Below are 10,880 nucleotides of genomic sequence, written 5' to 3'. Positions count from 1 at the left end.
ACTAATGCCCAAGCAAAATGCTGACAGTACATGCAAGTATAAACTATTCCTGGACATACATCTTTATTGGAGATCTTTTTTGAAGCTTTAATGTCTAAATATGTTGCCAAGACTACCTTTCCTGTTTAATACATACCGGTAATTTAGCTTCACTGATAGTGAACATAAGTTAAAGACATGGAGAATCTTAAGTCTCTGATTTTGTGTCCTGGTTCAGAGTAGTTCCTTCTGCTTGACTGCAGAGAAACCAGCTCCATTTTGTGGTCTTATCCCTTGGTTTTTCCCATAAGAGTTTTAATTTTAATTTTAATTTTAAAAGTTGTGGTTTCCCCCCCTTTCCCCTAATCCCCCTTTTCCTTGGCCACATGTTTCAGTAATAAGTTTGGGTATGTCTTGTATTATGGTTTATTAATGTTCTGTTAGCTTGTCTGGGAGACTTCTGGATTGATGGGTAGAAACGCTTTAAACAGATAAACAACTTCAGTTCTAGCAATATCTGGATAAACCTCTTAAAACCCACTTGAGAGGATAGAAAGTTTGCCTTAACCAAACAAGCAGCTCTGTACCAGGATAACAACACAATCATCAGAAGTATTTTTATCCCATCTTTCAACTTGAGAAAGCTCCTGGAGCAGCTTACAAAAATCAATAACAGAGTGTGCTGACTGAAGAGCTTTCACACATATTAACTGTAAATCCTGAGGAGCTATAGAAAAAAATAGCTGGAGGGTTAGACACAAAAGCCGCTTTACTTTGAAATGGACAATTTATAATTGTTTGCTGGTATGAAATTGTATGTTTCGTTCTCGATTCAAGATTCTTCAACCTTACTATGTTCAGTAGGGCTAATAGTCTCAAAAATTCAGAATTAAGACTTCAAATAAAGTTGTTTGGGGAAAAAAATCAGACATGTACAGGCTACCTACGATTTCCAACAGATTGTATATTGTCTCCTTCTAGAGTTTGGACAGCACTTCGTTTATAGACCTCTCTTCTACTAGACAATACATGATAGCTTAAATCTTTCCATTTGAGCTAATGTTTCTAGTGACATTTTGTCTATAATTGATCTTGACAGAGAGATGGATTTGGGGCTGCATTCAATCTATGAATAGTTCAGTTCATCCTTGTCTGCAGTACATGTGGAAGTGGGCTAACTAGGTCAAAATGGATTTTTTAATTTTTGGCTAAGTGCAACATTTTTTCCTTGCAGGTGTCCCATAAATGGGGTGACGTCATCAGGTGGCAGTTCTGAAAATCTTAAAACAATTTGCATTTTTAGTAGGCTTGGGTGGGTTTCAAAATGGAAATGGATGTATTTTCATTTACAGACCCTTAGCATATTTATTTCTACATTTATTTCATTACAACTTTCTTTCTAAACGCTTTCTGCTGTGGTGTTACCCAAAATGGATGTAATTGAGCACTGTAGGAGCTTGTTTTTAAGTCTATAAAATAACAATAAGAGCAGAACTCTTCACTATGCTCATTGTTTGCAGATTACCACTTGGCAGACCTGCTCAGAATTACCTGGGCCTTTATAAAGAAGGATGCCTGAATGATTTTGTTAGTTTCTTGGCAGATAAAGTTAATGCGATGAGCGAAACAGGGTCTAATGTTATTATCTGGATCTGTTTGAGCTTCCTAAGCCAAAGATAATAGATAAAATCTTCTGTGAAGTGAGTTATGCCACTGGTAGGCTTGGCCATGTTTCCCTGGCTCCATCTGGCAGTTGGGGTGGAGAGGGTGAGCAGCTGGATCTGGGAAATATTCAGTGCTTTTTAAAAAAGTGTGTGTGTGTGTGTGTGTGTGTGTGTGTGTGTGTGTGTGTGTGTGTGTGTGTGTGAGAGAGAGAGAGAGAGAGAGAGAGAGAGTGTGTGTGTGTGTGTGTGTGNGAGAGAGAGAGAGAGAGAGAGAGAGAGAGAGAGAGAGTATCATGCCATCTATTTTAAAAGAGATATTTGTGTTCTTTTCTCCCTTGAAGACATGCTCCTTTGACCCAACTGTTTCTGATACTTTTTAAGGATAGTTTTTGAAATGGTGCTGGTGGCTCAGCAACTGTGATGGAAAACCTAGATGGAAAAACCAGGAGAGTCAGGGCTGTTGCAGAAAAGATTCTGGAATCCAGGGGAGGGGGGATGTAAGAGAGTGATTCCACCTTAATTATACTAGGTATACAGTATGTTGTGTGGGTGAATTGCTTTTGGTAGGCTTTCAGGTTTCATTTACATTACCCTACAAGCAATAAAGAACTTTCTAGAAAATGTTTCCTTAGATTGCCAACCTCACAGGGTCTAACACAGTGGTTCTCAACCTGTGGGTCGGGACCCCATTTGGGGTCGATCGACCATTTCACGGGGGTCGCCAAGCAAGGCTGTCCGCCATTTTTTTTGTCCACCATTTTTCCCCCTTTTCCGGCGGGTGCCTTATCTCCCTTGGGCTGGGCCAGCTGGTGGTCGGCCTGCTCCGTCTCTGCCGCTTGCCAGCTACGCCTCGGCTGGCGCAGGGGGCGGAACCACGCATGCACGGTGCTCCCGGGCAGGGAAAGTCCTCGACTTACGACTGGTTGGGTAGTCCTCGACTTACAACCAGTTTAGTCCTCGACTTACGACCGGTTTAGTCCTCGACTTACGACCGGTTGGGGTGGCGGCATTAAAAAGGTTGAGAATCACTGGTCTAACAGTTACAGACAATTCTAGAAAAAATGTTTTATCTTGATTCCTGCCAGTCAAAATTCAGACCCAGTGAAGGAATGACTATCTATCCAAGGAACTCACCTCTGCTGGTTCTATTAGATGTCTCAGCAACATTTGAAACCGTCAAGTATAGTATCTTCCTAGATAGCTTATAGGGGCTGGGAATCGGGGTCCTGTACCTCTGCTCTATCTGAGCAGGCAGTTGCGGTCTGTAATCAGGGGATAGGAAGGATAGTGTTTAAGGCCATGAATATTTCAGTACAAAGTACTATAAGGTTCAGTGCCCACCCCATACACATGAATCTGCTGGGATAAATCATCTGAAGATTTGAGGATGGTGCCCTCATTATATGGATATTACATAAGCTCATAAGCCTACAGAGATCTATTATTGCATAGCAGCGGTTAAGCATCAAAATGCCATGTTTTATGTATGCCCGTCTGGCAAGAACACAGCAAAAAAACTTGTCTTGGTATCTCTATTCTGCCTAAGCGGTGATAGAATAAGTGGGGACCATAGCTTTTGCAGCCTGTGTATGGACCTCCTTGCTTCCAGATGTTCAAGCAGCCCCTTCCTTTTTGGCATTGTGCAAAGCTGTTAAAACAGTACTGTTGTACCCTACTCTTGTGCAGGATTAAATTTTTCTGCCATCTGCACGATTTCTGTTAATTATGTCTTCCTTTTGTTTTTATCTTATTTTTTTTTCTATTCTATGCTACCAAGAGGCTAGGTGTTGAGATGGGTTGTAAAAAAATGAAATAAAAGTAGAAGAATCTCACAGTGCAACAAAGTAGATATTATACTACTGAATTTCAATGATATGATCCAGGCGTGCTCTGGGGACTTTGCACTGATTGCAGTGGTCCTTAATCTAGAGAAGGCTGAAAACAAGTTGTTTTTATTATACGATAGATCAGTGATGGTGAACCTTTTAGAGACCAAGTGCCCCAAAACTGGCCTCGCCCCCATTCTACCCCCTGCCCCGCCCCCACCCATTCCCCACCCCGCCTGCCCGCAGGGCCACTCACCGCCTCCAGGGCCCGCCGCAGATCGCCCAGGCAGCCCAGCAGCGCCATGGCGGCCACGCCCTCTGCCTGCCCCCCGCAGCATCAACTGTGCGCGATGGGGCGTGAGAGCAGAGTCTTGTCTACGCTGCCTGGCTGCCATGTCCTTGGCTGTGGTGCTTCGCGTGGGCCATGCTTGGGGGCGACTCTCCTCCAGGGGGGCTGCTGGTGAGGAGGGGTCGCGGGGGAGGCGAGGCTGGGGCAACGGCATGTGTGCTCACAGAGAGGGCTCCGAGTGCCACCTCTGGCACGCGTGCCATAATTTAGCCCATAGATAGATAGATAGATAGATAGATAGATAGATAGATAGATAGATAGATAGATAGATAGATAGATAGATAGATATTTAAATACTGTAGGTATAATACAGTTGTTTAATTTCATACATTTCTTTTAGGTCCACGATGGGCTTCCTGGAATACAGGTGTCTTTATTTGTATCAGATGTGCTGGAATACATCGAAATTTGGGAGTGCATATATCCAGAGTCAAGTCTGTCAATTTGGACCAATGGACACCAGAACAAATACAGGTTAAAAAGTTACATTCAAGTTATATTATGAGAGATTTTGGGAGAGTTTATTTCAAAATATATGTTAATATAAAGGAATATTCTTACTTATTTGAAATATTTTTTTTAAAAAAACTAACAATTTTTTCTAGGTAGTTGTATTATTATTTCCTGAATGCACTTTTATGTGGGAACTGCATCTTGCAACAAGTTATTTTAAGTGTTCAAGTTAAAAGTTTTCTTTCTGATCTTAGTAGCACCTTGTACATACCAAGGATATTGGCGAAAGATAGATTGTGCAAAAGGTTCTTACTCATAAGGGGTTGTTCAGTCCTTATTTAATCCATTCCAAGTACTCCAGAAGTTTTCTTACTTCAAATTGGTCTATTTCAAGTATTCTGGCAGGTCAGAATAGTACATTCTGACTTCTAGAAAATTTGGAGAACTTTAGTGTCTAAATATTCAGTTTTTCAAGCTTGCAATATAATGTTCTAGGTAGTAAAATACATCCATCAATTTTTAATGTTGAAAAATGGTGAACTAATATTTGTTTGTTTTGTTTCCATGATTGTATTTTTCATAAAATGTTTATCCTCTGTTTTTTGTTATATAAATTCTGTTGTATAATTTTCGTAAAATGTTTGTGTCTGTTTTCAGTTCTACTGCATATTGCTCCTTATACAAACAGAAATAATAGTATGCAGTAAGATAATCCTTATTTGCTGCCATATGGTTTGATATTTATGCAGATGTTTGTAATCAGGGTCTAGAATTATTTGTTTTATGATATGAGGCTTTCAAACAAAATTGAAAATTCACTGAGCCTGCCAAACCAATTTTAATCATTATGCCTATGATAAAATTTAAAAACAGAATTCTAATATGCGGAATTCTTCATTCACTTATTAAAATGGCTAAAAATGACAGTAGAAAAGATGTTTAAAATAAATAGTTCTAAATTATAAAATCAACAAATTCTAAAGAGCAACAAAGATGATCAGGGGACTGGAGGCTAAAACATATAAAGAATGGTGCTAGAATTGGGTATGTATTTAATGAAAAGAAGGACTAGGGGTGACATGATAGCAGTGTTCCAATATTTGAGGGGCTGCCACAAAGAAGAGGGAGTCAGCTTATTCTCCAAAGCATCTGACTGTAGGATAAGAAGCAATGGATGGAAATTAATCAAGAAGAGAAGCAACCTAGAACTAAGAAGAAACTTCCTGACAGTTAGGACAATTAATCAGTGGAACAACCTGTCTCCAGAAGTTGTGAATGCTCCAACACTGGAAGTTTTTAAGAAGAGATTGGACAACCATTTGTCTGAAATGGTATAGGGTTCCCAGCCTGAGCAGGGAGTTGGACTAGAACAGAGGTCCCCAACCTTTTGGGCACCAGGGACTGGTTCCGTGGAGAGAGGTTTTTCTGCAGACTGGAGGGGGCATGGTTTTTTTGTTTCCTGCATCCCATGGATGGGGCTTTTCTTGTTTGTGCAGCCTGGTTGCTGACATGCCACGGCCCAGTACTGGTCCACCGGCCAGGGGTTAGGGACCCCTGGAGTAGAAGACCTCCAAGATCCCTTCCAACTATTCTATTCTATTCTATTCTATTCTATTCTATTCTATTCTATTCTATTCTATTCTATTCTATTCTATTCTATTCTATTCTATTACATGCTAAAATAAGAATACAGATGTGTTGTTGAAATAGATTTAAAAAGAATATTATAGCATTAAATGTTTCTCTTGCTGAAGGAATTCAACTTTGCTCCATGTAGTCCTTGACTCATAACAGTTCATTTAGTGACCATTCAAAGTTACAACGGCACTGAAAATGGACCTGTGACCATTTTTCACAGTTACAACCTTCGTAGCATCCTCATGATCGTATAATCAAAATTCAGATGCTTGGCAACTGGTTCATACTTATGACCATTGTTGTATCCCAAAGTCATGTGATCACCTTTTGCAACCTTTTGACAAAGTCAATGGGGAAGCCAGATTCACTTAGCAACCGGGTTACTAACTTATCAGCTGCAATAATTCACTTCATAACTGTGACAAGAAAAGTCATAAAACAAATGTCTCACTTAACAAATTTGGGGCTCGATTGTCATAAGTCGGGGACTACCTGTTCTTTGCTATAGTGGGTGGCTGAGGCTACATATAGATGTTGGGGGTCTCAGACCTTGCCTCCAAGAAGGGTTGGAGTCTTTATATGCTGGTCCTGCTTTGGACACCGCCTTGGTAATTTCTGTTGTTGGATCTCTTTTCCAGCAGGATACCAAACAAACTTCATCTTCCTAATCTTGGTATATGAGAGATATAGCATTCTCATATTCGCTTTCTGGGGATTAAAAAATCAAACTATAAGAATTGAAATAATTTTAGTAGTCTAACCTTTTAGTTCAAATAGCATAGATCTGTGTTGCTAAAAGGTTCTGCCCTTCCTTGGAAATAGACTAATCTCACAAGAGATAAACAAAATGGAATTTTATTAAAAAAGAAAAAAGGTTAAAATTTAAGAACATCTTTTAATTTAAATTCATATACAGGTGGTAAAATAGGTAAAATTATCAAAAATCATTTCCATCACAGGATAACAGCTGCTGAAAAGATATTTACACACAAAAAAATGCAGTGCCCCAAGTAGACCCAAGATGGCCAACACAATTACTGTATAGAAAAGCTGCTTATAAAGAGATTAGAGTGAGATTCAAATTATAATATTAAATTGTTCATTCTTACCCAGCCTTAGTTATGAACACAGACTGACATTGCACAGAGTTCAGTAGTTGGTACAAACAAATAATAATAACATAGGACAGTAACAATTTATTTTAAAAACAAGCCGTTAAGCCATATGCAATTCCTCGCCACACGTGTTACCGATTTCTACAGAAATAGTGCTACCTAAAGCATCTGCTTCTGTGTTTCAATTCTCCTGGGCATCCCAGCTTCTTGGAAGTTCCAAAAGTTAATCAGAGGCTATGGATAATGAATTTAGTCTCTTGCTTTTCCCAGTATGATTTACAATATCTGGAGCTGTGCCCACAATTTAAAAAAAAATTCTATCTCTACAGAGAGATGATTTCATTCTGTACATAATTCTGTGCCTGCATTGCCTCTCATGTGGATATTGATGATTTGGCGTGAGAGGCTACTCTGTCTATCATGGATGTCTCAGACTTGCAAAGAGCCTTACATTCATCATACTCTTTGAAGAAGACTATTAAAAAGTTCCAATAACTGTTATCAGATTACGGGAATGATCATTAGCTGCAAAAGTAGTAACCTGGGCATTTATACATTGTAGGCTTTTATAGATTTTTTTTTTTTACATGTTTGCTCATGAATGTGTCCTATTCTGTCTCGTAATAATGACTTTTATATAAAATGACTATTATAGTAGCAACATGCATTAAACTAAATTGAACTTTTTTGTCATTGCTTTCAGTGCATGCAGGAGATGGGAAATACCAAGGCAAGATTACTTTATGAAGCTAATTTACCAGAGAACTTTCGAAGACCTCAAACAGATCAGTATCCTTTTTTGCATTTCCATTTTTGAGGAACATTGGAGTACTTATATATGATGATGATGTTAAAATGGATGCATGCATGCTGCACAATGGCCAAGTATAAATGTCACGATTCTCAAAGGTGTAAAAGTACTTTTTAAAAAAAAAATAAAATAGGCTTTTTAAACTTAAAACACTATTTCCATTTTAGTTTGATAAAGATAATAATTGCTTCAAGAATACAGGAAGACAGGAAGCAATGTCCCATTGCTAAAATGTGAAGTTACTAAAGATGTCTGTGGTACATCTGGCATATTTAAACTAAAGAGCCAAAGTTAGCATATTAATAGCGCATTAGAACTTACCATGGTGATGGATTTTTGAAAGTGGAAGGTTTGGAAACTTAAATCTCCTCATGCAAAAAAAAATTATATTGAGAAAATTGGTTGAACTCAAACTAAATTTGTCTTATCTTATAGAATAATCCTTCTCATCACCAGTATTCCAGCTTTGACCCCATGCTTCCAGTTTTCCAAACCAGTTGAGCAAGAGCGAATCCAATCAGTAAGATTGGATAAAGCTATAGATCCTAAATAAAGCTATAGATCCATCATAAATTCTAATTTCTGTTAGTGAATATGCTTGGAATTATAAGTTTAATTTATTCTAGCGCCTTGATGGGAAGTGATAAAATACTAGCTTTGTAAAGCATATAGTGCAAGTGAGGCTATATTAGTAAAAAAAATTGAACTCCCATTTTTAAAATTCAGTCTGAATAGAAAAATTGGAGAAAAAATGATGTGGTATTTGTCATGTATCAAAATGATTATACTAAGGTTATAAAAAATCAAATATGAGAAAGAACATTCTGGTATACTAGTGAAAATTGAACAGGCATCCTAAATTTGAAGCAGTTCAGTTCTAGCTTTAGAATTATTATATAAAATTACAGTTTCTGCACTGAAAACCTCTGTTGTATGATAGCTTTTGTGTGTATGTTTGTCTGTGCGTGCGCATATGCATGCATCTTTTTTTTGGTTTTCTTATTTTGTCTTTTCCTTAAACTAACTTATTCAGAGCTGTGGAGTTTTTTATCAGGGATAAATATGAGAAGAAAAAATACTATGACAAAAATGCCATCCATGTCACCAGTGTAAGTAAATATAAATTACTCTTCTCTGAATTACTCTGAAGTAATATGTGCACAAGAAAAAATAATTATATAATTAATATAAATATTATTAATGTTAATTCTATAAATAGTATTACATATATCCAAGAGGTATGAAATATATTATTAATATAATCAATGTTATTATTATTATTATTAATAATACTATAAATAGTATTACATACATCCAAGAAGAGGTATTAAATATATACCAGAGAACTAATCCCATGATAATAGAAACAGATTTTAGTGACACTTATCTCCGTTGCTATAATTGTATAATTGGTTTTACTTGTATAGATAATTAAATATCTTGATGGATATTTGAGGGCTTAATTCAGTGAGAATTTCACCTCTAAATATACAGGATTGTATATTGTGAAACATGAACACTGTTTCTGAATACTTTACTTTTGTTAGACAGTTTATAGAGTCTGAAATAGTATCTAACTCTAATCTTAATCCCTAAGGAAAATACATTAGGTACTTATATTAGTTTAAGGGCTGTAAGAAGAGTGGAAAAATCTGGAACAGGGTATGGAAACACAATGCAGAAGAAGGACAGGATAGATGTGCTGTTGTTAATGCAAAATAAAAAGAATATTTCAATTAATTCATAGTGGAAATAGGGTAATTTATCAGGAAAAATCAGTAGGAAATTAGTTACAAGCAACTTGTCAAAATTGTGTGACTGAAGTGAAATATGAAGTGAAAGTTTGTCACACCCATTGCTGCTGAAAGAACTTGAGGGAGTAAAATAATTGGCTTTAACAAGAATTGCTTCAGATCAGAATAAATGTTTGTCTAGCTCCTAATTTTGTCTCTTATTAACTAACCAAAGACACAGTTGAAGTTGGTATCTCCTGATGTTGCTAGAGTTATAAGCTGATTACAGGTTGTCCTCAACTTATGACCACAATTGACCCCAAAATTTCTGTTGCTAAGCAAGATAGTTAAGTGAGTTTTGCCCTGTTTTACAATCTTTCTTTTCACAGTTGTTAAGTGAATCACTGCAGTTGTGAAGTTAGTTATATAGTTGTTAAGTGGATCTGGCTTCCTCATTGTCTCAAAAGGTGATCACATGACCCCAGGACACTGCAAACGTCATAAATACATGCTAGTCGCCAAGCATCCAAATTTTGATCGAGTGATCACGAGGATGCTGCAATGGTTGTAGGTGTGAAAAACGGTCATAAATCACTTTTTTCAGTGCCATTATAATTTTGAATGGCCACTAAACAAAATGGTTGTAAGTTGAGGACTACCTGTTTGCAGCTTGCGTTTGAGATGGGAACTCAATACCTAATTCTCTGGGTTATAGTTCCTTGGTATTTTTCTACTCAGAAAGAGTTGTATACATTGGATTTTCCTTGCAGGACTGGCCGCTTGCCTTTATTAAAAAATAGTGTGGAGTCAAAGGACATAAGCTGCAGTAGAACAGTTTCAGGAAATCTTTGAGGCTTTTGTAATTCAAAGAGCACACTGTAGATCAGGGGTGTCAAACTGGCGGCGTGGGCTGGATGTGTCACACACACAGGCCATGCCCACCCTGGCTCTGCAATACGTCACAATTATGTCATCTGATGCGATCAAGTTTGACACCCATGCTGTAAAATGGTCACATGGAAGCAGGAAAACTAACCAAATGTACAGGTATAGTATAGGGGGTACCTTGCTCAATAGTAGTAACTGCGAGAGGGACCTCGGAGTCCTAGTGGACAATCACTTAAATATGAGCCAGCAGGGTGCTGCAGCTGCCAAAAAAGCCAACACAGTGCTGGGCTGCATTAACGGGGATAGAATCAAGATCACGTGAAGTATTAATACCACTTTACAATGCCTTGGTAAGGCCACCCTTGGAATACTGCATCCAGTTTTGGTCACCACGATGTAAAAAAGATGTTGAGACTCTAGAAAG

The 10,880-nt window shown here is 37.8% G+C and overlaps 1 protein-coding gene across 1 annotated transcript in view; it reads left to right on the top strand.

Moving 5' to 3' along the window:
- Window positions 1–4,158: 4,158 nt before the first annotated feature.
- The window catches only part of SMAP1 (small ArfGAP 1), a gene marked incomplete at its 5' end in the record, with an annotated part of 40,527 nt that continues 33,805 nt past the window's right edge, over window positions 4,159–10,880 (top strand). Inside the window, 3 exon segments of the mRNA XM_015825562.2 lie at window positions 4,159–4,292; window positions 7,728–7,813; window positions 8,869–8,944. Coding sequence (XP_015681048.1) covers window positions 4,159–4,292; window positions 7,728–7,813; window positions 8,869–8,944 — 296 coding nt within the window.

Source organism: Protobothrops mucrosquamatus, unplaced genomic scaffold, assembly GCF_001527695.2.
Source record: "Protobothrops mucrosquamatus isolate PMUCROS unplaced genomic scaffold, P.Mucros_1.0 scaffold2687, whole genome shotgun sequence".
NCBI lineage: Eukaryota > Metazoa > Chordata > Lepidosauria > Squamata > Viperidae > Protobothrops > Protobothrops mucrosquamatus.
The sequence above is the reverse complement of the archived record's forward strand: the minus strand, read 5'-3'. Positions and strand labels throughout refer to the sequence as shown.